At 47.8% G+C, this 27,982-nt stretch overlaps 2 protein-coding genes across 2 annotated transcripts in view; both read left to right on the plus strand.

Moving 5' to 3' along the window:
* The window catches only part of CDC123 (cell division cycle 123), a 56,627-nt gene extending 41,014 nt beyond the window's left edge, over positions 1–15,613 (plus strand). Inside the window, exon 13 of the mRNA XM_064443118.1 lies at positions 15,291–15,613. Coding sequence (XP_064299188.1) covers positions 15,291–15,359 — 69 coding nt within the window. The 3' untranslated portion in view covers positions 15,360–15,613. The remainder of the gene's footprint in view (positions 1–15,290) is intronic.
* CAMK1D (calcium/calmodulin dependent protein kinase ID) overlaps positions 1–27,982 on the plus strand; it is a 293,586-nt gene that overhangs the window by 31,776 nt on the left and 233,828 nt on the right. The gene's annotated exons all lie outside the window — the stretch shown is intronic.

Consider the following 27,982-nt stretch of genomic DNA (forward strand, 5'->3'; position numbering starts at 1 on the left):
GGCTGTAATACACAGGAAAAATGGCCTGAAATAACAAGAAGAAATTTGATAAAGGCAAGTGCAAAGTGCTGTAGTTAGAAGGAGAAATCAGACATTCAAGTACAAAATGGGGAAAGAGCTGGCAGAGCAGCAGTACAGTGGGAGTGGATAAGTTACAGTACAGACCATTAAATGCAAGGCAATAATAAGCTGTTGGGGGAGGAAAAAAGCAGGTGTCATTCTGGGCGAGCAGGAGAGGGATGGAAGAAATGAGAGAGATTATTTTGTTTGATGTGTGGATGGTGTACTGTGATGTGTCATTTTAGGCAAAATATTGCAAGAAATAGGCCGGTCACTGGAGAGTAGCCAAAGGTTGAATCATAGAATCATAGAATATGATTGAGGGCAGGAAGGCTCTACAGAGGCATCTGGACAGGCTGGATCAATGAGCCAAGGCTAATTGTATGAGGTTTAACAAGGCCAAGTGCCGGGTCCTGCCCTTGGGTCACAACAACCCCAGGCAACAGAATCACAGAATCACAGAATGGTGGGGGTTGGAAGGGACCTCTGGAGATCACCTTGTCCAACCCCTCTGCTTGAGCAGGCACACCCAGAGCAGGGGCACAGGACTGCGTCCAGGTGGGGTTTGAATGTCTCCAGGGAAGGGACCCCACAGCCTCTCTGGGCAGCCTGTGCCCCTGCTCTGGCACCCGCACAGCAAAGGAGTTTGTCTTCGTATTGAGGTGGAACTTCCTGTGATCCACCTTGTGCCCGTTGCCCCTTGGCCTGTCAGTGGGCACCACTGAAAAGAGCCTACCCCATCATCCTGACACCCACCCTTCAGATATTTATAGGTATTTATGAAATCTCCCCCCAAGTCTTCTCTTCTCCAGGCTAAACAAACCCAGGTCTCTCAGCCTTTCCTCATAAGGGAGATGCTTTGGTCCCCTGATCATCTTCATTAGCTCTCCACTGGACTTGTTCAAGCAGTTCCATGTCTTTCTCAAAGTGAGGAGCCCAGAACTGGACACAGCACTCCAAATGCAGTCTCACTAGGGCAGAGCAGAGGGGGAGGATAACCTCCCTGACCTGCTGGCCACGCTCCTGTTAATGCAGCCCAGGGTACCCTTGGCCTTCTTGGCCACAAGGGCACAGTGCTGCCCACCAGCACTGCCAGGGCCTTCTCAACAAAGCCGCTTCCCAGTACTTCAGCCCCCAACCTGTACTGGTGCATGGGGTTGTTCCTCCCCAGGGGCAGGACCTTGCACTTGCTCTTGTTGATTTCATGAGGTTCCCCTGGGCCCAGCTCTCCAGCCTGTCCAGGTCTCGCTGGATGGCAGCACAGCCTTCTGGTGTATCAGCCGCTCCTCCCAGCTTGGTATCATCAGCGAACTTGCTGAGGTTACGCTCTGTCCCTTTGTCTAGGTTATTGATGAATATGTTGAACAGGACTGGCCCCAGCACAGACCCCTGGGGAACACCGCTAGTTACGGGCCTCCAACCACACTCTGCTCCATTGATCACAACCCTCTGAGCTCTGCCATTCAGCCATTCTCAGTCCACCTCACTGTCCTCTCATCCAACCCACACTTCCTAAGCTTACCTGGGAGGATGCTATGGGAGACAGTGTTGAATGCCTTACTGAAGTCGAGATAGACAACATCCGCTGCTCTCCCTTCATCGACCCAGCCAGTCATGCCATCATAGAAGGCTGTCAGGTTGGTCAAGCGTGATCTCCCCTTGGTGAAACCATGCTGACTACTTCTGATAACCTTCTTGTCCTCTGCATGCCTGGGGATGACATCCAGGATGAACTGCTCCATCACCTTTCCAGGGATGGAGGTGAGGCTGACTGGCCTATAGTTCCCCAGGTCTTCCTTCTTGCCCTTTTTGAAGATTGGAGTGACATTTGCTGTCCTCCAGTCCTTGGGCACCTCTCCTGTCCTCCATGACCTTTCAAAGATGGTGGAGAGTGGCTTAGCAAGAACATCTGCCAGCTCCCTCAGCACTCGAGGGTGCATCCCATCGGGGCCCATGGATTTGCAAGGATCCAGTGTCATAGGTGATCTCTGACCCAGTCTTTCTCAACCGAAGGTTAGTCTTCCTTTGTCACAATTTGTCCTCTCACCTCTGGGGGATGAGGTGCCTGAGGGCCAGCCTTAGCAGTAAAGACCGAGGCAAAGGCGGCATTCAGTAACTGCGCCTTCTCTCCATCCTGCGCCGCCAGGGCCCCTTCCTCATCCAGCAGTGGGCCCACTGTATCTCCAGTCTTCCTTTTGCTGCTGATGTATTTAAAGAAGCCCTTCTTGTTATCTTTGACATGCACTGCCAGATTTAATTCCAAGTGGGCCTTGGCCTTCCTCGTCACATCTCTGCACACCCTGCCAACATTCCTATATTCCTCCCAAGTGGCCAGTCCCTTTTTCCGCATACTGTGACTGTCCCTCTTCCATTTGAGTTTCTCTAGAAGCTCTTTGCTGATCCATGCAGGTTTCCTGGCTCCTTTGCCTGACTTCTTCCTCCTGGGGAGGCACCAATCTTGAGCTGAGAGGAAGTGGTCCTTGAATACTGTCCAGCTGTCTCGGACCCCCCTGCCTTCCAGAGCTTGAGCCCATGGGATTCCTCCTAGCAGGTCTTTGAAGAGGCCAAATTTGGCCCTCTTGAAGTCCAAGGTTGTAACCCGACTCATAGCCCTGCTTCTACCTCGCAGTACCCTAAACTCGACTATCTCATGGTCACTGCAGCCAAGGCTACGCCCAACTCTCACATCCTCAACCAGCCCTTCCTTGTTTGTTAGGATAAGATTGAGCAGCACACCTCGCCTCGTTGGCTCCTCCACCACCTGCATCAAAAAAGTTGTCCTTGATGCTCTGCAGGGACCTCCTGGATTATGCGCACCTCGCCCTGTTGCTTTTCCAGCAAATATCAGGGTGGTTCAAGTCCCCCTTGAGGACCAGAGCCTGCGATTGCGAGGCTAGTCCCAGCTACCTAAAATGAAACCATGTGACTAAGAGCATTGTCCAGACACTCCTTGAACTCTGACAGGCTTGGTGCCATGACCACTTCGCTGGGGAGCCTGTTCCAGTGACCAACCACCATCTTCAGTGAAGAATCTTTTCCTAATGTCCAACGTGAATGTTCCCTGACACAGCTTCGTTCCATTTTCTCGTGTCCTGTTGCTGATCACCAGAGAGAGATCAGCACTTACCCCTCTACTGCCCGCCTTGAGGAACTTGTAGGTTGCGATGAGGACACCCTTCAGCCTTCTGCAAGCTGAACAGGCCAAGTGCCCTCAACAGCTCCTGGAGACCTTTCATCACCTTGGTCACCTTCCTCTGGACACACTCTAATAATTTGATGTCCGTCTTACATTGAGGTCTCCAAAAGTGCAGAGTATTCGAAGAGGGGCCGCACCAGTGCAGTGGGACAATCACCTCCCTCAACTGGCTAGCTATGCTGTGCCTGATGCACTCCAGGTCACTGTTGGCCCTTTTGGCTGCCAGGGCACACTGTTGACTCATATTCAACTTGCCATAGTCGTATACTTGATAGATAGAGTTGGTGAGATTCCCCCCGAGACTTCTCTAGGTGAAACATTCCCAGCTCTCTCTGCCTTTTCTCACAGTAGAGATGCTCCAGTCCCCAATGGACTTCTTCAAGAGGCACCCAGAGATGGAGGAGAGCTGTGAAATTAAAAGCTTAGAGAAAACTACGGCAGTCATGAAATGTATTTTTCTAACTTCAGTGGATGATAACCTCTAATTCCAGAATGAACAGCTTGGCCTATCATACCATCTTTGAAGTCCAGTGCAAGGTAGAAGTCAGTAAAGGGGCTGGCTTTTCCAAGGTAGTGCCCCTGGGTTTGGGGTCAGGAATGCACTAAAAGCTACCTCCAGCACCTGGTGCTCTGCATGCCTGAATTTCTTCCCATCCAGGTCTGCTTAGGTGCGCCAGCGGGGTGGGCAAAGCACTGCTGCATATTGCATACTTGCCCCCCTTTCTTGTCCATGCCCCCAGCTCTGCCCTGAGACACTCTCCTCTGCCACTGGCAGTTGCGGGGCAGTAGAGACGGAAACAAGAAGGAGTCATCCCCACAACTTCTCCATCCTGGAGAGCTCAAGGTGGTGCTTATGCAATGGGCACAACAGGGATCCCCCATGGAAACAAGCCTGATGCCATCTTTGCCACTCGGTGCAAGGTAGCAGTCAGCAAAGGGGCTGGCCTGCCTTCTTAGGCTGGCGTTTATTCCAAGGAGCCAAGGACCAAGGTCTCACCTGGGTCTGCAGCATGAAGCTTCAACACAGTGGCACATGCTGTGATCTGTTGCTTAAAGTGTTGCACTGAAGTACGGCAGTCCTCCTCATGCCAGAGGCGCTGGCTGCCCTCTCCTGCAGAAGCCTAGGCCATGGACATTGCTTGGGAAGCAGAGATGCATCTCTACAGAGATGCAAGGCAGGACAGTGTGTTTCCCACACTCTCTGGTCCAGCCACTGCACTTTATGAAGAGGACAAGCAGAGCAGGAGATAACTGCAAGGACTTCTTGTCACCGCAAGACTCTGGATGATGTCCTCTGCTCACAGGAGCCCTGGGGAGGGAGCATGGCTTGCTGAAGGAGTGCCTGAGCCCTGTGCTGAAGGGGGTCTCTCTAGGTCCTAGAGGGAAGGGGTCTGCTGGCTCCTCCAGGCTGAGAACACAGGCAACATCTGCTGCTTGTGGTGCAGCAGGGGAAGCCCCTGACCAAGACAACGCTCTGACCTGACTCTTGGCCCTGCCATGGTGATGCCGGGGCCTGCTGCACGGGGTCACAGGGAGGGAGCCCAGCAGGCTGTCCCAGCTGTGCCCAGTGCATGCCCACCAAGGGCAGGGACAGCCCCCAGCCTCAGGCACAGGGACTGCCTTGGAGCCAGCACCCCAAAAGCTTTCCTCCTGTGTGGTGCTCCACCATGACATGGGGGGCCCTGCCACCCCCACGTCGCAGTGCCACCACCCAGCATTGCAGCCATCACTGTGGCCAGGCAGGATAAAAGGGGCATCCTCCCATGCCCCACCACCAGCCTGCCAGGCTGGGCCATCAGGACACGGCTGGCTGGGGGCTGCCCCACAGCATGGGAGAGGACATCTTTGAAGGGCCCATGGGATTAATTGGAGGATCCAAGGGGGGAAGACTCAAGGCTGGACAAGGCTGCTGGAGGTTCTCTCCTGCAATCCCAGTCCTTGGCAGGGCTACATTCAGAGTTATACTTTCTGGATGGGAATCCTGCTTCATCCTTCCTTTGGAGAATGCAGACAAGCTCCTGGGGAGACGAGAAGTGCCACAAACACCTGGAGGTGCACAAGGCTGTCAGGCCTCTTCAGCTGGATAGCGATGGAAAAAGTTGGCTTGGTGGCTTGTCAGGACTACAGGAATACGTTCTTGGTGCTTGAGAAGCACTGCAGAGCTCGCCATCCTCATCCCCCGTGGAGCTGGTGCCACTAAGGCACAAGCTGCAAAGATGTTGCAAGCGGTGTCAGTGTCAGCGCCTTCCCCCAGTGCTCTGGAGCACCCACTTGTGTCCTGCCAGGCACAGGAAGGATTCTCACCCCCAGGGTTGATCCAGCTGGGAGCTTTTTGCCACTCTTGGGAGCCCCAGAGATGGCTCTGGGTTGCGGGAGAGAAGGGGTTGGGCAGTGGTGGCATCCCTGGTAGGTGTGACCACCCGGTGGGGCTGGGAGGCAGGTCTTGCTCACATGCTCAGGGAACAGTGGATCACCAGCTCTGGGGTTAGGAAGGAACTTTTTTCCCCCAGGGAGACTGGCACTGGTCCCCAGGGTTTTTTTTTTCCTTCCTCCTGCAACAATTAGATGCATAGTTTTCAGCATGAAGATGCCATGGGTGCCCTGATCTGGGGTCAGGAAGGAAGTTTTTTCCTTGGGGGCAGATTGGCACCGGTCCCCAGGGGTTTTTTTGCCTTCCTTGGCCACATTTAGCACAGCCCCTTGCCAGGGCTTCTCTAGGACATTTTTGGCTAAGTGCCTGCCTGCTGTTCTTGCAGCACAAAGACACCATGGGTGCCCCGGATCCCGCGGAGCTACCACTTTTCAGCTGTCCCTGCTTTCAGTAGAAGTGGAGTTTTCTCCTTGATCCACATTAATTTCGAGTGTGCTGGTCTCAGCCCAGGAGCCATGTCCTGCAACTGTGCTGTCAACAATGGCACGTATGCTCACACCGCGGGCCTGGCAGTGCCCTGGCAGAGCTGGGAGTGTTGGTTGATTGCCAAAGCCTAGCCTGGGTCAAAGCATCTCAGCAGCCAGAGTGCAAGGCATGTTCAGCCTCTGCCTCCTGGCCACCCAAGCTCAGCCTCAGGGACACGCTAAGAGCTACCTTTAAATGAATAGTTCATGGGACAGTTCACTGTTATCACAAGAATATATGATTAATTAGAAAAATCTGAATCCTTCAATATGGGAAAAGGTGCTGAGCTATGCGTTGTTTCTAAAAGAAATCAGCTAATATGTAGCAAAGATGAGCAGGGAGAGATCGAGGAAGAAATATTCTAATCCCAGCCCTAAGGCAAACTACAAGGGGAGTCTGGGGAACCTGCAGGAATCATATTGCTTATGTCCAGTCTTACCTGAGACCTTTCCTCACCCTACTGCTTCAAGATGCAGTGGAAATGTCTGCCTTGTCCACTGAGACAACCCCACCTCAGACTTCAAATCTCACCTGTGCGTGCCACATGCCCTTTCAGTCTCTCATAGAAACCATTTGATCGATATCATCAAGCTGCAAAACGACTTGGTGGGCTTGATGATAGATTTTGATTGCCTGGAGATAGGTTTTTCTCTCTAATCTCACAGCAAGGGGAAGAAAACTCATCCAGTATCTTTTGTACCTGCATACATCTGGGGAAGGGACAGTGGATCTTTTGAAAAGGAGAAGCAGAATGGGATCAGGCACGTAAAAGGGAAGAAAGCATTGTGTTGGAAATTCTCTGTCTCAAAGCGTTTACCTTGTGGGATTTGGTGTTCTTTGGAGTGTGAATACCATTAGTAAAGAACAAAAACAAAAACCAAAAAAGGAACTAATATTATTTGCTGGTCATTTTTAATTATAGAAAATCATGCGTGACAGAATCATTGCTCAACTCATCTCCATCTTTAACCTAATTTGATGAAAAGTTTTCTTAAAAATATTAAATATCATGAAAATAGGGAGCTAGATGGAGAGATGGGCAAGAGCGAGATGCTCTGAAAGCCCCCTCCTGAAGGAAAGGCTGCAGTCAGGGTTTCTCTAACAGCTGGTAATGAATCCATGAGAAAAATCTGCCGCGAACACCCTGAGGGCATGAAAACCTTCAGTGTGAGTTCCTTTTATCAGTCACTGTAGAAACAAACTGCAAAACCTAAGTCTGTGCAAGCCTTGCCTACACTCTGCTACCTAGCAGGCAGACTTCAAATGAGTTTGAGTCAGAAATGTTAAGACTGTCAAAGAACTTTGGTTAATCTGGACACTTTTGACTTGCTTTTGATGACCCTTTTCCATTAAGAAGACTTGAAAATAAGCGCTAATGAGTGCTAATTGCTGCTTTTTCACCAGTCAGGCCGGCATGGCTCTAAGCAGTGATTGATAACGACTCCTTCCATCTCAGGGTGTGTGAGATTTACTTACTGGATTAGCCATTAGGGAATCAGGGTGGATTTCTCAATAAAATACCTGTCATCTTAAATACCTTGGCAAGCAGTAAAAGACCCACCTTCTACTTCTTGCTCCCCAGATCATGCTCAGCATATTTCCCTGTGATTTAGGGAGAAGGACCTTTTCCATAAACCTATGAACACCTGAGACCTTCACTCCACACAGCCTCCACCATGTGCATTCAAGGGAGAAAGGAGAGCGCTGCCCAGGGACGGTGGCTGCTCCATGCTGGGCTCTCAGGGTGAAGAACAGAAACTGGTGTGCAATATTTGGGCATCCAGTTCTCATTTTTCCTATTCAGCCTGAGATTCTTCTAGGTATGGAAATAGTTACTCCACTTGATGTTAATTTCCTAAGCGAAAAATTATCTGCTTCTCTTTAGTATGGACGTATAATTTCTTAACTTCAATTATGTTGTTTTAATACATATAGCAAAGATAATTCTCCTTAATTATTACCTTAAACACATGGCTGCAGATGCTGTTTATGTATATTTTTTTCAGCAGGAAATCTGCATTAGTCCTAAATATTGAAGTGTTTTTCATTATTGAGGGTGCTAATAAGTTATTCAGCCTACAGCTTTCATGTGTCAGGAGATAAGGGCTGTAGTGACTTCATCGTTGCAAAGCCCTCTTTAAAATTAACGTAAGGGAAAAATAGGGCCCAACCCTGAAATAAATTAACTGGATTCGTTCCAGACACCTGCAACTGCCACATGTAACCATCAGTCTTGTGGCTGACATTTATAGCTAGAGAAAGAGGTTTCTGTTTGGAACGGCATTAACCAGCTACTGGGAACCTCTGAAGCCTGAGAATAGTGTTGTGTGCTGCTCCCAGTGATGCATGTCCTTCTGAGCACTTTTGACTACTCTAAGCTCCTCCCTGGGCAGGATGTTCTCCCTCGTGCTCTGTGACCACTGTAGGGATGTCCTTCACCAAGAGGAGCCTCCCCAAGTGGTCTTGTCCCATCCATCTTGAGGCTGGAAGGAGAGCAGGGAAGGGAAGGAGGGATGGTGGCAGGATGGGTGTGTTATGCTGAGATTCAGGTCTCCAGGCCTAAAGATTCTGCTGTAAACCAAAGGAAAACAGTGGCTATCAGCCTTTCTTAGTTCACAGAAGCTTCTCCAGCAGAAGTGCAGAAGCTTGGATGGGAAATCTGTGCTGCTTGCCTTCATCGCCTTTTACAGGCACCTAACTATGTGTCCATGACCTCCAGGTACTCCTTGGTGATGGGATGAAAACCACAGCTACAGGCAAGGACGAGGAGGTCTTCCCTAGAGGGAAGTAGCTCACTCTTCTCTCCTGTGATAACCTGTTATGGGAGTTAGGACTTCCAGCACACACCTTGCACCCACAGCACCCCAAGCTGTGCAGGGAGAGGATCTTTGTGGGGAAGAACTGCAGGACTGAGCATCCCCTGGGGAAAATGGACCAGAAGGAGCCAAAGCAGAAGCTACAACAAATAAGTGCAATAAATTGTTCTGTGAACAGTAGAGCTAAGTCTGGTTTCCAATGGCTTCGGATCCCCTATACAGGCTCCCTTGCATTAAGCTCACGTCCCTCCCATGTGCCCTGTTTGTCTTCAGATTTATCTCGTGTTCCTCAGATGTGGGCAAAGCAAGACACAACCTCTCAGGGCTAATTTCTAGCAGTGCCTGAGCTCACTGCTCACAGGCTATCTGGTCCGCCAGAAGGACAAACAGAACAGATAAATGTTGCCTTCACAATGCAGCTTTTTAAGGATGGCCCTAATTTCAGGCTTTTTTCCCCTCTACCCAACCATTGTTTTTCACAAAACATGCAGCTATTTCATATCTTTGATTTTTAGCTGTCAAGGTTGGTAGAAATTGGCCAATGGACCACTTGTGGATAGATGGAGAGACAGAGAAAGCACAAAAGCCCTGTACCTTAAGGAAACCAGGCTAAAACATGGGATGTGTTTTGCATCTCAACAACTGTACACGTCTTTCTTCCATCCCTGGCTCCTGCTGGAGTCGCATCCATCATGCTGCCCGCTGTCCTACGTGCACAGAGGCTGTGCTCAGCCCACAATATTTCACAATGTTTTCCATGAGCCTCCATCAGCTTGTTAAACAAGATAATCCCGGCTGCATGCTTCCTAGAGGTTAATTTTGTCTAATGTCAGATTTCAGTGAATTCTATTAGTTTAAAATTCAGATGTCATTTATTAGGTTTAGGAGGGACTATATGGGAGAAATAGAAAATAAGGGGCAGAAAATTACAAGCATGGAATATAGGGGTAAAAATGGAGAGCAGAACAGGAGAGATATGGTTACCTTGACCCAACCAGTATTAGCACATAGGTTAACCTTGGTCAGGATTTCCACTGAACTGGATCCTGTTATACACAATTACACCATACCCTTTGCAGTGATGAATTTGTAGGTTTTGAGCTGAGCCTTTCCAATAGTGAGACTCCTTGCAAGTTGAACACAAACCTAAGTATTCCAGGTCTGGTACTTTGACATATAAAAAAATAAAAAGGAAGCATAAGATATGCCTTATTGCCTATATACTTATAATTATGCATCTCTAGGGTAGTGTAAGGTGACTCATTGTTCCAGCTTGAGTGTTTTAGCTGTGCTTTGGGTATGTGGGTGGGGATGCTTTATGAATGTGTGTTTAGCTTCATGCACAGTTATGCAAGAGCATGTTTCTTAAATAGAGGAATCCCAGGAAACACAGAGAGACTGCAGCCCTCCCCACCCTGGGTGGTGCTGCTGCAATCTCTGTGTTTCCCGGGTTTCCTCTGTTTAAGAGCTTCCCTCAGGGCTGAATCTTGGAGAAGGTGTGAGGTTTCTGTGGAGGTATTGGGTACCCAAAACCTCCAAGGAGGTTTTGGAGGTCAACCTTCTCCAAGATTCAGCCCAGAGGGAGAATGAGGAGAAGGGAACAGATTTACATGGTACCGTGCTCCGTGGTGGTAATGAAAATTGCAATAATCCAATTTATTTCCAACAGCTGGAGGGGCTGTCCATGAGAGGGAATCATCCAGTCTAAAGACTCTGGGAAATGACCTCTCCTTGAGGTTGAGGGAAGACATACTACAAAGGTGGTTCCCGGTGCAGCGCTCAAAGGAAAACCCAGCACAATGGAGTCCCCCGACAGGCTGCTCCTTCAAACTTGTTTTTAAGAGTGTAGGTTATTCTGTTGTATATATGTGCCACACACCCCCCAGCCCTGCAAAAACCCAAGAAAAGTGAGCAAGCAAAGTATATTTTCAGTCTAAATTGATAGGATGAGACCAAGGGATCAATCTGGCTCTCAAAACATCATCTGTGCTTCATCAGGTGAATTAGGCATGTAAGAAGCCAACTTCTGCTCTGGCCAGTGATGAGAGGAAGCAGAAGGAGCCAGAAAACCTGATGCTCAAGTTACAGTAATGAAGGCCAGCTAAGTAATTAGCTACATCCCATCAATCTGTCCTGTGCTGGAAGAGGCTGCCAAAGAAAATATACTAAGGGGATGTGTTTTGGACCTCTGTCTGCAGCTTTTAACAATAGTTGCAGAGCTCCTGGCTTGGACTTGCCTAGGGCCTGCCTGCAGGGAGTTTTTTTTAGAGGACATCAGAATCTGGGTCCAAGCTTGCTCCACAGTGGGGTGATTCCAGCATTTTGGACATCTTGCATAGGTTTGTTATTCCTGCAGAGTCAGGTGTGGGCTGAGCCCCTCAGCTGGAGCATTGCAGCATAGCTGATCACATCAGAGTAAGGCAAACCACATCATCCTGGAGTAAAGCCACACTCTTGGCACAGTGTACTTCTCTGTGGCTTCCTCTCCAGTATCAATCCTGTTTGTGAAGGTCTCAGGTGTATCAGACCAGCTTTTCACCTCTACCATTCCTGTCCCAGCTCCTGGAGCACATTTGGGAATCAATAGCTTAGCACAGGTATGAGTGATTCCCGAAAACAAATTGGGGGAAGCAGATATTCCCTTCTGGCTGTTCCAAGGTTTGTATGAAGACTCCTCAAGTCCTTACAATTTAATCTTTGGCTTTTTCACACTCTGAGGCTGTGCACCTCTCTGCTCTCCTTCTCCCTCTTCCCGCCTTCATTCATTTCCTTCCACAGAACCATTCCTGTCCTCCAAATGTGAGCTTTATTAAATTGCATTCATAGCTCATTAGGGCCTGCCAATTCAACTAAGGGAGCACAAAAGCCAATATGCCTTGTGAAAAGCCATTAAAGCCAGAATGCTGAAGAAGAAAAGCACCCACAGGCTTTGTGATGGGCTGCAGCACAGAAGCCTGCCTGAACCTGAAAGACTCCTTCGTTTAGCAAAGCTTTGCACCAGCAAGCAGTGCTGAATGTGTAGGGCTGGATCCGGACATGTCCTGAGCACCGCTCATGTGCAGAACTCCTTGAGGCACCTTTACAAAGCCATATCCTCGCTTGCTTTTAAGAGATCCACCAGTCCAAGATACCAAGGGGGATGACAATGGAAAAAAAAACAACCTTGCTACAAAACCAGGTTTGGGGCAGCAGAGAGAGCCCAGGACCTGGACCAAGAGTTCAGCTTGGGATGCAATCGCTTATGGGGTGTTAAAGGATTTCTTCCAGAAACTTAAATCTTGGTATCAAAAGATGAGTTTGCACTGCCCAAACAGCAGTCTGATGCAGAGGCTGCCAGGGAATACCTCCCCTCCCCACCCCCCCACCCCCCCTCCTCCTGCCCAAACTCTGCCAACGAGAAGCAGCCGCAGACATCCTGCTAAGGCAATTCTGCCTCTGTCTCTCTCTTTCCCCCCTCCACAACCCCTTTAGTCTAGGGTCTCCAGCTTGGCAATTGTATGGGCACAACCGATACCGTAGCCTCCTGGTGTGTCCAGGGCTCAGGCTCATGTGGGATGCGGGGGGGATGACTCAATTTGCTCACCCCCAATCTGGCAGCACATCCTCACTGCAGGGAGAAACCACAGCACGGCAATCACAGCAGAAATGTCCCATCAGCCAGCTGTGAAAATGGAAATTTCAGTCATAGTTCATAAACTCGCTCTCAGCTTTTATAGCATTATGAACGTTTTCAGATGGGTGTGGTTCTTCTGTCATTGTGATATAAATTAATATAACTACAATGACATTGTACCATTGCACCAGTTGTTCTGCTTTCCTCTCTGAATAAGGACTAAATCACTAAAGCAGTCATGGGTTTAAGATCCTCAGAATCCAATAACTTTTTTAATAAAGGCTCTTGGTTAAGTGGTGTCTAATATAACAGCTATTCCTGCTAGAGTCTGCCTCAGTTACAGTCCTTGAGCTACTAAAGCATCATCATTCCTTAGTTTCTAAAACATCTGGAAAACTTGATGGGTTCTAGAAAGAAATATTGTTCCCTGTTGGGCAAAAACCCATCACTCTTTCCCGGAGCTGCAAGAACATTAGTTCCAGAGCTCTGGGTATGCGGCAGCAGCCGAAAGACTTTTTTTGCTGCAGCACATCTTCACAAGTGCATGGGCAATGCTGGCGGCCCCGCCGCCGTTGGGGAGCAGGTCACGGGGTTTTGTCATTTTATTGACTCTACTGTGAGAGCTGGGCACTCAGGATAAAGGGAAAAATAACTTTTTGACTTTTCAGTTGAGAACGTAGGAAAGGAGTCATTAATTCACATTTTCAGTTGTGCTGAGAAAGAGGGAAAACCCAATGTTTTCTTATGGTTAGAAGAATAAATTGGGTTTTTATGCACTGGGAGAGAGCTGCTGGCACTCTCTTTGGGGAGAGACTTTCTCCCCAAACAGGAATATTTGCCATTTCATTTCAGATACGAAAGTGGAAACAAAGGTACTTCTAAGCACATATCTTCTCTCATTCAAAAAAATAAAATCCAAAGAATCACATTCTCTGCTGATAGAAATCAGCATAGCACCAAATTCATACTGAGATGCTGACCACAGCTTCACTGGCAGAAAAGACTCTAAGAGTAGCGCTGCGGCTCTTTCAACGTTAGCTGGAGGCTGGTGGGGAGCGGGGAAGGTGCAGTGGAGGAGCAGTGGTTTTGGGAAGCAACTCACGTTTATCTCTGCGCCGCCTGGGGCAGCTCTCTGTGCAAACCAGGGCTTTTGCGTAAACAGATGTACCTTAGGCCCTCCTACCGATCTACTAAGCAATCTGAAGCAATGCGAAGCAAACTCTGTTCTGCATTCAAACAACCTGCTTAGGATCCATCCTTCCCCACCCCTGTGATGGAGCTCTGCCCCAAGTGCCCGGCTGGCCCTGGCATCCCCTCCGCTGATGCTGGTGCCTGGCTGCTTGTGTTTCGGTGCCAAGGCATGGCTGGGGTGACACTGGGACTGTAGCTGTTTGCTCATGCTTTCGATTTATCTATGTAAAGTTAAAAAGGAAAAAAAAAATCCCTTTTTATTATTCATGTGCAACACCTCCTGCCTTCTACAGAAAGGTCCCTGACTTTCCTCCTTGCTTTATGTGCTGATCAAAAAGGTGATGTTTTTCCCCCAAGTAGTTTCCAGGCTGAGACAGAGGACAGCAGGAGCATGCATCCAGTTCAGTGGACGATGTATGAATCAATCCTGTTTGGAGAGGCCTGCTTCATCTCAGCTGCAAAATTACGATGATGGTTCTTCTAGCTTTTGCAGCAAAGGAGGCCTGGAGGCAGGATTTGGAGGCAGCTGCTCATTGGGGAGTGGTTTTGGAAGCATCCCTCCCGCAGGAAGGGCAGGGTGAGGGAAAGCAAGCGCTTGGTTTCTCAATTCAGTGCGGGGCACATCAGATGCACAAACAGGCTGCGTGACAGCCCTTTGCTGTGAGCTCCTGTGGTTAATATTGATTTAGCATCAGTAAGAGCAGGGTGGGAGAGCATCCCCAGCAAGGCCACACTGCCAAGCCATTAAGCAGCAAAGATGCTTCCTTGGCTCCAGATTTTGCCAAGGCTGGAAACAGCCCGACCAAAGAAACTTGTAACAGTGAAAAAGAGGAGGCAGAAAATGCGCAGAAAAGTCCTTCTGTTAAAGCCCCTTGCTGCAGTGTCACTTCTGCTCCTCAAGAAGTGCTGAACGGCGGGACTGCAAAGGTGAAAGCTCTTTGGGTGTCCACACAGCCATGCTTCACTGGGGCTGAGGGGCCAGTGATGGAAGAAATGTTGGATTCTGTCCTAAGAATAGTATTTTCTTACTAAATTTTAATTACCTTTCACAAAATGTCCCTTGTTCCTGTACAACACCAGTAGGTAAAAAGTAGTGCCAGTTCTGAATCACAGAATGCCCTGAGCTGGAAGGGACGCACAAGGGTCATCGAGTCCAGCTCCTGTCCCTGCACAGGACAGCCCCAAATTCACACCATGTCTCTGAGGGCCTTGTCCAAGTGCTTCTTGAATATCGCCAGGCTGGTGCCATGATGCCTCCCTGGGGAGCCTGTTCCAGGGCTCCACCACCCTCTGGGGGAAGAACCTTTTCCTAATACCCAGCCTAACCCTCCCCTGGCACATCTCCCTGCCATTCCCTCGGGTCCTGGTGTTGGTCACCAGAGAGAAGAGATCAGCGCCTGCCCCTCCTCCTCCTCCCCTTGTGAGGAAGCTGCAGACCGTGATGAGGGCTGCCCTCAGCCTCCTCTTCTCCAGGCTGAACAAACCAAGTGAATATCTCTATACTTTCCCTTTCATTAGGTCCTTGCACTTCTACAGGTTCCCCCATTCCACCAAACTGGGAATAGCTGTATTTCCACTGACTGTTGAATTCTCCACTGGAGTTTTACTGGGATTGCCGCACACTGGCTTCAACCTGATGTTGGAGGAGGGATGATGATGGTGACATGCCACCTTCAGACTTGTCCATCGCTGCTTGCCACTTTGAATGCTGAAGATGGGAACCATCACACACAGCTGCATGAAACTGGGAATTTTTTTTAGGTGAAGTTGCCCAGTATTAAACTGGCATGAAAACTGTCTCGGGCACCAGCCTACCTGTGCTGGTTCCTGCTGTGGCTTTGGGAAAACAAATGTCCTGGGCTCGCTGTGAATAAAACTTGTGGATCAACTTAAAGAGAGGTTGGCAGTATAACAGTAAAAAAAATCCATCAGGAGCAAATCTATCTTCATATATTTTTCATTTACAGCCTCTTTGCCTACCCAATAACCCAATATCTGTTATAATTACTGTATTATATATATAATATATAGTATAAGGAGAAGCGGTCCCAAACTGATACCTACAAGATCTGCCCTTGTCGGCAGCTCATGCACCCGCTCCTTCCCGACCACAGCCACACTATGGGGCTTTTTAATAAAAATTGCTTCCTAAAAGGAAAATATTCCCACTGTCCTTACACCTGCATGCCCACATGGCTATCAGCCTGGCTTTTCCAAATTAATCCAGTCTCCCCTTAAAGAGATGTTGTATCTGTTCTTCTTATGGCAGCATGGAGGCAGATGGGGGGAAATAATAAGATCAGTAAGGAAAACAGAGGAAAGAAGAGGAAACAGCCTTTTTTCCCCTGCATAGGATATACTCTGAAGACAACCATTCTCAGGGAAACTGGAGCTTTTCTTCTGGAGAGCAAGGCATTGTGTGTGTTATTGCAGAGGCTCCTCTTGCAGGAAGGAGTGGCACGGAGCCGGGGGGCAGGAAGCGGCGGCAGGGCGGATGGGGTTGTTGTGCTGGCAGGTAACGGGAAAAATAAATGAGCCTGTGCTGGGTTGAAAACATCACAGACGTGGCTATTACAGGATTGTTGGTGCGGCAGGTTCCTGGAAGAGAGCTGTTTGTCTGAACAGCCATCCTGTGTGCTCTAGCCCGTGACAAACACAGAGTAACCCAGGGTACAAGAAGACCCATGTCACGGTGCTATAATAAGACACATGGCATCAAGAACAGCATTACCCCTTCCAGGAGAATGGCAGGCATTTCTGGAACAGCCCTTTTCACTGACTAAAGAAGCTCTTGTTGAAAAAAAACCCTGCTGAAATCTTAATTTTCTCATTTGGTGCATAAATTAAGAATCAAATAGGCTGGGTCAAATGGACTCTCCCCATCCACATCCTGGTGTGCATAACCAAGGCTTTAGGGAAAGGCAGTACTGTTCAGGTATTAGGACAGGGCCTGGTTTAGATCTGTTCTCATTTGTGCTATGATTTTCAGTTCATTGCCTTTGGTAGATCTGCTTTGCTTTAACAGTCTGAAACTGCCTGAGCAGTGGCATTCCTGGAAGCCAGCCCCCATCTAACCTGCCCTGATGATGGTGGGCAAGATGACGAGAGCCCACTCTGCCTTTCAGATGTGCAGTGAGATGGAAACCAAGGGAGGCTTTTGGATGGGTCACGTCTGATGAAGCGAGGTGTGAGCTGGCAGCCCTGCTTTGCTTTGCAATGATAGCTGGGCAATGGGCTCCATCCCCTTGGTAGGTGTCCGAGGTGGACTGGATGGACCTCAGCAAGACAGCAAGCTCAGACGTGGTGTATGCTGAAGGCTGAAGGTAGGTGAGATGACACCATGTCTTTGTCACAGGCTTCCAGGGAGAATTGCAGGTGCATTGTGTTTTTTTCAGACCTTCATGCACAGTGTGATTCCCCAGTTGAACCACACTGGCAGGGAGCAATGGCTTTGTCTGCACTGTGAATGCACCCAAACGTTAAGGGTTGAACATGAATGGGGCATGCACAACCTCCAGAAGTCTGACTCTTTCCAGACAGTCCCTGCAATGCTTGGTGATGTTTGTTTTCCCAAGTGAGCAGAAGGGTAGATGCAGCTGTAGAAGGGCAGGATGAGCTCACCCTAATCGCAAAGCTTTGCTCACACTGGTGAAGTCATCTGGCCATAGACCTCTGGCTATCTGTGTTAAGGTACCTCTGCCAGACAAATAAACCCTTCTGTCACCTCCTTACCATTTGACCCTGCCCCAGGGTTCTTAGTTAAGGCTAATTAAGACTGTAAAAAAGAGTTGTATAACATGCCTGTGGTGCACAGAATCCACACAAGGAGGATAAGGAGGCATAAAGTTTCTGAAGGTCCTCATGCTGCAGTCTGGTGCATCACTAATCTTGAAATAAAAACGATTTGAACACAGCAGCTTACATGGGAGTTACACTGGTGGACACCATCATTTTTCTTTAATTTTTTTTACACACACAAATCATTGCAGTGGCAGTGGGTTTGCACAGGTCACCCTGGCAGGTTTGCCCTCATAGCTATAGCTGGCAACCAGATTGCTGACATCCCAGAATCAATCTGCTTGTTGACTTCTGAGCATGGGAGTGAATCAAGCCAAACCATCACTGCAAATGAAACTGAAGCTTACGGGCTCTGATACTTATGAGGTTCATAAGTTATGAACCTCACTTATGAGTGAGGTTCATGCTTCAGTTTTCTTAGAGAATATCTGCCAAAGTCCATTTCAGAAGGGACACTATTGCTCAGGTACTTGCAGTCTTACCAAGGAGATGGGACCAGGACAGAACTTGCTCTGCAGAAGCCAAGCACTAAAGTGTGGTTGAACAAGAATAAAGCAAAGGCCACACAGAGCAGAAAACATTTTTGTTAGGGGATTGAATTTACATGGAAATGCTCAGTGAGGTGAGCATTGGTGGTGCACAATGTAAAACCTCGCACTAGCTGGTGTTTTCCTGCCTGCAGAGCCCTGATTAGATCTTATCTGACCACAGCCGGCACAGTCAGCAGGCTCTGGAAACACACGGACATGGCAAAACACAGTGCAGTCCCACTCAAAAAGTGACCCATGGGAACAAAGAGTGGCTGAGTTACTCTCTGGTGGGAGGGCGAGCAATGGCCGTGTGCAGAGAAAAGCCAAAAGCCATGGCTTGGTTTGGGAGCAGAAGAAATGAGGGTGCAGCTAGAAGGTGTCATTCATGGGTGTAGCAAGGTGGCGGGAGCACAGGTTGAATGCATCGCCTAGTAGCTACTTTTGGGGCAATGGCAGCCCAGGGGTTGTGGGGAGCTGGCAGGATATTGCTCCTGCCTGATCACACCTGGCTCTTTCCAAATAGTTGCTCTTGTGCTCATTTTCCCTGAGCTCTGGCTTGCCTCTCCTGTGCAGAGCCAGGTCCCAGCCCAACTGTGGAGCCCTGCAGGCATGCCACAGAAACTGTGGAGAGACGTGGAGCACCAATCTCTAATCAGTCTCTTTGGTCTGAGCAATTAGCCAAAGCTGAGTGAGGCTGGAGGAGCAGCTGGTGAGAGATGCAGTCAAGCTCCTCAGCTGTTTCTCACACCAGGCTTTTGTTTTAGTTTGAGACATAGACCTACATTTTGGGGGCTGAATTTCAGGTGTCCGTGAAGGGTTATATTAAGATGCAACAGTGTCAGTGAGACTCAACCCAGTTAAAACATGCCAGTGACACGGTTGATCAGGCCAATAGCTTCTCCATGCCTCAGTTTCCCCCTTTATAATGAGGATGTTGCTGCTGTTTATCAAACAATATGTGCAGTGAAGGTAAAGCAAGAAAAGAGCCTTGATGACAGATAGGGCAGAGATCATCCTACTCCAGCTTCCAGCAGAAATAACTGAAAAAGTCAGGGTGAGGAGCCTCTTTTTGACAGCTGCTGGGGTTTGATGTGGCTGTAGAGCAGACTGTCCGCAACAGTCACCGCTCATAGCCCTGTGCATGTGTGCGAGGTGAGAGAAGGCAAGCTGAGGAGAGCCCACAAAGGCATGATTCAGCCCATCATTGGCCTGAGAGACAGTTAGGTAGCTTTATGGTGGAGCAGAAAAAGGATATTGCTAAATGAAAAGAGCAGAGTTCAATAAAGCACTCTGGCTTTCCTCACTTTCCGTGCCTATGCAAGTTTAATTAAGGGAGAGTGCCTAAAATACACCATTCAATTAAACAGTTTTCAAAGAGCACAAACTGAACTTCAATTCCATCAAGGAAAGCCACCTGCATTGTGGCACAAGGCTTAGAAACACCAGTTTGATTAGCCACTGTGTAACAACCTCTGTGGGACTGTATGTAGCTTCCATATCAATTAGATGAAAGCACATTCTTTTGCTGTGTTATAGAACTCTGAAAAGTGAGATTCAACCTTCTACTAAAATCCTTCTCCTCTCCACCAAACTCTGCATAACTCACCTTCTGGAGATCTTTTCACAGTCCTCACATTCCAGCAGACACAAATTTGGACAGATGGAAGAATTACACCAGCTGACACTGGCCCTGGTAGCCTGAAAGTTGGTAATTCCAGTAGAATTTTCCAAAAAAATGTCTACTTTTGCTAAACACTGGCAACTTCTGTTTTCAGCTCTGGCAGTGAATGGCACTTTGGCTAAAAATGCAAAATTGGACCCTTTCTTTGCTTGGCAGCTCATCTGGTAATTTTATTATGTAAATGGAGCATGGCCTGCAAAGAGCGGAGGGCACTGATTTAGCCCTTGGACAACTTTGGCTCGACTCCACCACTTGTTTGCTGATGGGGACTGTGCAGAGCGAGATAGTGTTTAAGCCTAGATCTGAAAGATCATCCCAGTGCCCCAGTAGTGGCTACTCCATGAATAGTGCCTGGTCTTGTGAACGGGATTATCACCGCCATTAGTTGCCCTCTATCAACGCAACTGGTAGCTTCAAGTTCAGATATTTACCCTTTATGTACAAGAGCTGAGCTCGGGGCACAGCCCAGGGCAGTCTTGATGCCCCCATTCTGGAGACATGAAGCTCTTGTGTGTTTTCTAAAGCACACACTAAATTTGGGGGTTGCCTGCCAGGGAGCTCTAGAGCATGGCCTGAATTAGTTGCAAGATCTTGTTTAATGTAAACAAAAGTTTAGATTGAGCAAGCTTGTGCATATTTGAAATCCCACGTTTCCCTTCCAAGCAGGTGGGACCCATTTCTCCTGTAGGTTCTCTTCACCCATTAGCTTTTTTTCCAACACATGGAACCCCAAGCTTTTAATGTGTCCTATCCTGTATTTGGGTGTCTTCAGCTTCCCATGGGCTGCTAAGGTCCACCCAGGTATTGCAGGGCCGGAAGAGGCCTGGATATGCCCAGCAACAGTTCTTTCTCCTTCCCACCACTGTCCCAGCAATACAACCCTGTTGCCAAGAAGCTGGTGCTAATGTCCAGAGCTTGCATGTGAGTGTAATGTTGTCCTGGACTTAATGCAGTGGCTGCAGTTAATTAGCAAAGCTCCTTCTCTCTTCGTTATTCAGCATCATTAATGTCTGGGGAAGGAAAGAACAAAATGAGCCAAGTTCATTTCAGTTGTGTGAGAAACATGGGAAAACGGCAGTGTTCGCCAAATGAGAAAGGAGAAAATGAGGAGATAAAAAAAAATTAATTTCCAGCTTCTAAGAGGACTTTACCAATAACAATATAAAAGATAGCTGAGTGTTCTGCTTAAATGAAAAAAGTGATTACTTCACGGCCAAGTGAATGGCTTTCCATATCTTCTTCCCCTGCCGGTGTCATTTAATATTTTTTCCTCTGCTTTTCACTTATTATTTGACTCCATCAGTGTGGTGAGATGGTGCTGGAGGCTGCCGACGTTTCTCCTGGGTGCAAGCAGAGGAGACACCAGAATAAGTCACCTCCTTTGGAGGAGATGACTCTGGCCTGTCAGCCCTGGAAGTGAGTTGTGTTGATGCAACATTCATATGGCTCAGATGAGCACGTCAAGCTCAGGAAGACGAAAACTCATAGTAGATGTACAGCCTTAATGGTAATATTGCATGAAGCTAAGGAGTCATGATCCGCCTTCAGGCTGAACATGGACCCAGTGCAAGCATGGGACAGGCTTGTTGCTGTACGCTTCTACGGGAGAACTTATCTTGGGCCGCATATCTCTGGGACACAGGGCTCTACCCACCCTGGGGACAGTGATGCACAGACATCAATATGATGGATACAAAATGTCCGTTTATTTAGCTGCGTCACACGCTTATATAGCTCTTGCGCTTCCTGTTCCTGCCACTCCTATGGGGAGGAGTCTATCTTTCCGTCACAGCCCGTGATCTTCCGGTCGCCAATCCCTGTCTATTCCCCTACACAGGCTGGAGAAGGAAGAGAGGCTCTTCCATGGTGTCAACTAGCATAGCTGTGACCACTGCCTGCTTCACAGCCAGTAAGATCTGGCCTCTACATGTTATTTTGAGGTTCACAAGGCCAGTTTCCTGATGAAACATAGAACCACGGAATCCCAGGTTGGAAGGGACCTCAGGGATCCTCTAGTCCAACATTTCGAGGAAGAGCACAGTCTAGAGAGGATGGCCTGGCACCCTGTCCAGCTAAATCTTAAAAGTGTCCAATGTGGTGGAGTCAGCCGCTTCCCTGGGGAGATTATTCTAATGGTGACTGTCCTCACTGTGAAAAACATATCCATTGAATGAAAAAGTAGCGTTCTGGGCAGCTAAACCAGTGGAGCCCCACTACAGACTTGTGTCTCCATCTGCCCTTGCATCTGCTGTGGGCTTCCCAATGTCCAGCAAAGCAAGCAGTTTCTCCAAGGAGGGTAAACTGGCTATTTTCTTTCTACTCTGCCTCCTCATTCACAGAAAGCTTGTCTTTCTGGGCTTCCCTACAGTGGTGTTACATGGGGTTGGAATTGGCTATGAAAGCCAAAAGTTACTGGGGGTGGAGGAGACCAACAGGCACATGCACGGAGGTGGTGCAGAGAGAAGGTGTGATCGGATAAACCTCCATCCTTCAGGGTACAGGCTAAAACCCCACGTGCAGAAGACAGTAAGGTTGTAAAGTCAAACTCTCAGGAGCTAGGAAACACTGGAATTAAACAGCCGGCATATACACAATTTGGGCCTTTGTGCATACTGAATGTGATGCATGTTTTAACTATCTGATCACCTATCATTTGGGGTTATTTTAATCCAGTGAATTGCTCAAGGCCACATTAACACATGCTTTTCAAACCACACACTGAATTCAACATTAATTTCCTTGTGAGAGCCTCTGTAATGCTTCAGCATCTGATCAATATTAATTCGTTTATCTTCACAGTGCTCCTGCGATATCACCAGCTGGTGAACTGAGGCACAGAGAGATTAAGGCCAAAATGATCAAACACGCTTGCTAATTTTGGGTGCTCAATTTGTAACACTGGGGATCTGATCTTCCAGAGCACTTGGCATTTCACTGCACTTTTTGTGCCAGAAGCACAACTCCATTGACTTGCTCCTGTCTCCAGAGCAAATACAGCAAGAGTGTAGTATGTGGGGCACCCTTATGGGCAGCTCCTTCGCTGTGCAGCTGAATCCCCTGTCACAGAATCAGGTAATGGTGGGGGTTGGAAGGGACCTCTGGAGATTACCTCGTCCCACCCCACTGCTTGAGCAGGCACACCCAGAGCAGGGGGCACAGGACCGTGTCCAGGTGGGGTCTGAATGTCTCCAGGGAAGGGACCCCACAGCCTCTCTGGGCAGCCTGTGCCCCTGCTCTGGCACCCGCACAGGAAAGGATTTTTTTCTCATGTTTAAGTGGAAATTCCTCTGTTCCACCTTGTGCCCGTTGCCCCTTGGCCTGTCGTTGGGCACCACTGAAAAGAGCCTAGTCCTGTCATCCTGACACCCACCCTTCAGATATTTATAAGCATTGATGAGATCCCCCCTCAGTCCTCTCCAGGCTGAACAAACCCAGGTCTCTCAGCCTTTCCTCATAAGGGAGGTGCTTCGGTCCCCTGATCATCTTCATTAGCTCTCCACTGGACTTGTTCAAGCAGTTCCATGTCTTTCTCAAAGTGAGGAGCCCAGAACTGGACACAGCACTCCAAATGCAGTCTCACTAGGGCAGAGCAGAGGGGGAGGATAACCTCCCTGACCTGCTGGCCACACTTCTGTTAATGCAGCCCAGGGTACCCTTGGCCTTCTTGGCCACAAGGGCACAGTGCTGGCTCAGGGTCACCTTGCTGCCCACCAGCACTCCCAGGGCCTTCTCAACAGAGCCACTTTCCAGTACATCAGCCCCCAGCCCGTACTGGTGCATGGGGTTGTTCCTCCCCAGGGGCAGGACCTTGCACTTGCTCTTGCTGAATTTCATGAGGTTCCCCTGGGCCCAGCTCTCCAGCCTGTCCAGGTCTCGCTGGATGGCAGCACAGCCTTCTGGTGTATCAGCTGCTCCTCCCAGCTTGGTATCATCAGCGAACTTGCTGAACTGTTCATAACAAGGCAGAATTCCGGGGGCGGGAGGGGGTATACAACTCCAAAACCAAGTAAACCTTTATTACGAAGTTGAATTGGAAAAAATCCTTTTTTTTTTTGCGTTTTTTTTTCAGCTTTTGAGTCCTTACCTCATCACCTAATGTTCTTTCAATGTAAACTTCGTAGGTGTAGTGTCCTAACTCATTGCTCGCTGCAAAACCAAGTGTGCAAAGCCAAATCAGCGAAACCAACCAAAGAAAGATCCAGTTCTCATTTTGACCAAGACTTCGCTTGTTGGCAAGCCTCAGCCCCGTGGATCCCAAGCCTAGATCTCCACCTCTGCAGCTCAGGGATTGAGATAGGAAAGGTACAGCAGGGTTTATGTTAGTCATGCTGCTTGCTAAAGTCACAAGACACTTTCTGGTGGTGATTTCACACCAGGTGCTTGGCAGCAGGAAAACACTGAGATTTGGGTCTCTGCAGCTCAACAGCAGCAACTGAGTGGGGTGTGTGGTTTTGCTTTCTGTAAATTTTGCCCCAGGAGCATCTCCTGTTCCTCATCCCTTTGTCCTGCCCATCCCTCATCTGTTGCCTGCTCTCCTGTCCAGCTCCTGCCTGCTCTCCCATTGCTCAGGTTCATCTTTACCGCGTTACTTCTCTCTTTTGCTTTGGCAGTGGCAGTTTCCACCCCCCACCTCCCCTATATTTTATATGACGATGATTTACAACCCGGAGTTTAAAGATTTATTGCAATGCACACATGGCATGGCAGATTCTATGCAAAGTATTCAGCCTGGTTATCATTCTCTTAAATCCCAATTTTTCCATAGTGGAACAAGTGGCCTCTGCATCAAGTTGTCAAGACTTTTGTACTCTAACTTGCTAGGTTTATTCTGATGAGAATAAAACCAGGGAAGAAAAGTCACAACTTAAAGATTCTGGCTGGCATCTATGAACCTCACGAGTAATATAAGAACCTGAGGGCTTAACCAAGCACCAGATGGTCTTCAGGAAACTAATTGAAGGCTGAGGATTCACGTCTGTATCAGTGCTTGCTTATTCCACTTTGCAGACATGGTTAAAAACCCTACAGCAATTTAAACTCCCTCCTCCCTGTGAGAAAGGCAGCACAGGCAGCAACCATCTATCATCTCTTCTCCCTTGCTTTTATATGTTTTGGACTGTGTTTTAGCTACCTAAGATGAGCAAGAGCCTTCTTAAAGATGACCCCACAAGGGTCATCTTAAAGAGTTTAAACTGATCTAAGGCTTTAATGTGCTTAAGGGTGGTGTAAGGACATTAATTATAATTAACCCCATAAAGAACACAAAACACTGTGTATCTACGACATGCAGAAGTCTCTTGTTTGGTGTGGATCCTTTTTTCCTTCACTCGCGTCCTCTTGATGTACAGATGAAGTCCCCTAGAGTCACTGAAAAGTCTTCAGTTCACTCAGAGGAGCATTGCTGTTGGCATCAGCTGCAGCAGACTCAGCCTGCTGTTGTGGACATGCTTAGAGCTGAGTTTGTCATTTTCTGTATTGAACTTGCGGCATCAAAACTAACCTGGAAAACATTAAAACCCAACTCTAAGCTCTAGTTTCACCTGTGGCGAAAACCCCAAATCCATAGTCCCCTACCAAAGTACACCTTTCAAATTGTGGTTCTTTTTAATTATTTTCTTAATGAAGGAAGTAGCATTGAACCTTTTTTTTTAAAAAAAAAAAACACAAAACAAAACAGTTTTCTCATTTAAATAAGCATTAAAAGTTCTAATTTAAAATAAATATTTTTCTCTCTCTTTTTAAAGTAAGTGTTTCTTGTCATAAGTTAATTTTCTCATGACTCAGTATAATTCCCATGAGGATTTTCTCCACCTTGGGTCAGAGACTGGAGTTACAAGATCCCCATCTAAGAAATGCAGTGAATGAGTGAAGAAAAAGTGAGTTTGGAGGGAATGTTCACCACACTGGTCAGACCTGACATCTAATAAAATTAAGATGGTAACCTGTGCTGCTGAATTTGAAGATGCCTTGCTCCAGGATTTTATTTTATCTTAGGCTTGTCCTAGAGACTATGAAGCATCCGAGATGTCATTTTGCTTTGAATTTTTTGCCGAGGTCTACACTCACCCATGGCAGCATTGCTATCAGCAGCCACGTGAACAGACCATCACCAAATACCCATGCTCCTGCTGAACTGTAGTTTGCCTGAGCACATACTATGCGTGTGAAACCAATAACCCACCGCCTGAGTAGGACTGGCCCCGTTTTTTTCTGTCGCAAGCAGAAAAGCCACTCTCTGAGGTTGCTAAGTGGTAGTAAGGCAGCAGGGAACAGCCGTGTGCTTGAGTTGTTTGCTTTACATCAAAGCTGCTCTGGCTCAGATGCTGGAGGTTGCTGCCTTGCAAACTACAGCTTGCACATGGAGTTTTAACCCTAAGCACGGAGGCGGGTGTGCGAGCGCTCATCTGTCGGGCTCAGACCTGGGCAGCCGAGCAACAGGCACGTTTCTGCCGTTCTTGCAGAAAAGCATCAATAGTGCTGATTTGTAACTGAAAAGGAAGATTATATTGTATGACTCAGAAACAACGTTGGGAAAGAGATCCAATATTATAGTATTTAAGCAGAAGAAAACCAGGTTGCGAGTGAAAGAGCTTGGAAAGCAGACGTGACTCCTTTATTTATGCTCATTATAATGTAGTTTGCACAGTGCCTGTGTAAAGGGCAAGCAGTGAGTGAGGCCGAGCGCAGCCGTACCAGACGTAAGCAACCCCAACATCATTTGAAGGACCAAAGTTGTAAAAATATAGTTTTAAGTATTACTCCAAAAATTAGATCACTTTATTATGAAATAAAATATTTCACATAATTAATTTCTCATCTGAATTTCCATAGGAGGCTTTATAAAATATTTGGAACTTGTACATCTCTGATATAAGGGTTTGGGTTTTTGTTGCATGGAGTGCTTGTGCAGCGTGTGTAGCCATTTCAAACGCACATCAGCCACGACTGCTCATTAGCCATTTTCCGATATAACCCTTGGCAGAGCTGCAGAGCATGCCCAGGTAGGGAGAGATTGCCATTGTGCAGCCACAAAAAGGGCTCAAATTGATGTTTCATTGGCAGTCTTAATTCTGGCATTTCTGCGTGCTTCATTTTACCACTCTATTTACGTTCTTGTAATCTAGTGGTATGTAATTAAGCATTGAATACAGCCGTAGAGCCACATAGCTGCAGCACGCGCGCTATACACAGCCACTCCAGAGAGAACTTTTCATGTAAGATTTTCATTTTAAAAAATACCTGTTCTTCAAATAGCTACAATAGCTCTGCAGGAGCTTGTCAGTCAAGAAAGATTACAGACTCCCTAAACTCAGCCTGACATGACAGACTGTAATGACTCTGAAGGGGCTGTTATGGACTATTGTGCCAGTGGTCCCTGCCTGATAGGAGCATCTTGTACACTTCTCATTAAAACTGCAAGGACTCCAGAGATTTCTGTATTACCAGTGACTTTAGATACGAGTTATTTTATCACAAAAAAAAAAAAAAAAAAGAGAGCACATTCATATGATGCTAAATGTGCAGGTTAAATATGGAAAAGAGAACTTTGATTTACAGGCTGACAGGTACCTTTACCTTATGCAATTTTGATGCTGAGAAATTGCAGCATTGGGAAGGATTTGAGCAATTTTAAGTAAAATTTTTGCCTGCTGAAATTGGGAATGGAAAAGTGGGTGATGCTGTCTGTGTAGTGAGATTTTAATGTGATGCTGTAGGGACCAATGCGGCTTCATAAATAATAGCGGTGGATGGTTTCAGTATGCCGTAACTCCGAGATAAGTTATGGCACTTGTCTTCTGGATGGGTGATGATCTTTGGCCTCCGTCGTGCTGGAGGCTGGGGCAGATGATCGCACTTGCACTTTCTGGCCTCTGAGTCTCTCAATCTTGTCCCAAAGACAGGAGGGTTATGTTCAGTAATCCCATTCAGTGAACCCAAATCACAGTGTGGCATTTCTGATATCAAGTGATTTACATGTGAAAAAAAAGAGAAAATATCACTGTGGCGCATGTTGAAGGGAAACTTGGATTTGATAGTCACTGCATCTTTCTAGGCCAGTCATGTCTTTCATTTTCCAGGTATGCAGTGGCGTGGAGAGCCTGCTTGGGGACTCCTGGTGACACTACCACAGAGAAGGTCATAAGGATCATAGGATGAAGGAAATCCTGAGGACAGCACGAGGATGGGTATGTCAGGAGCAG

The sequence above is a fragment of the Phalacrocorax carbo genome, chromosome 1 (assembly GCF_963921805.1).
Source record: "Phalacrocorax carbo chromosome 1, bPhaCar2.1, whole genome shotgun sequence".
Lineage (NCBI taxonomy): Eukaryota > Metazoa > Chordata > Aves > Suliformes > Phalacrocoracidae > Phalacrocorax > Phalacrocorax carbo.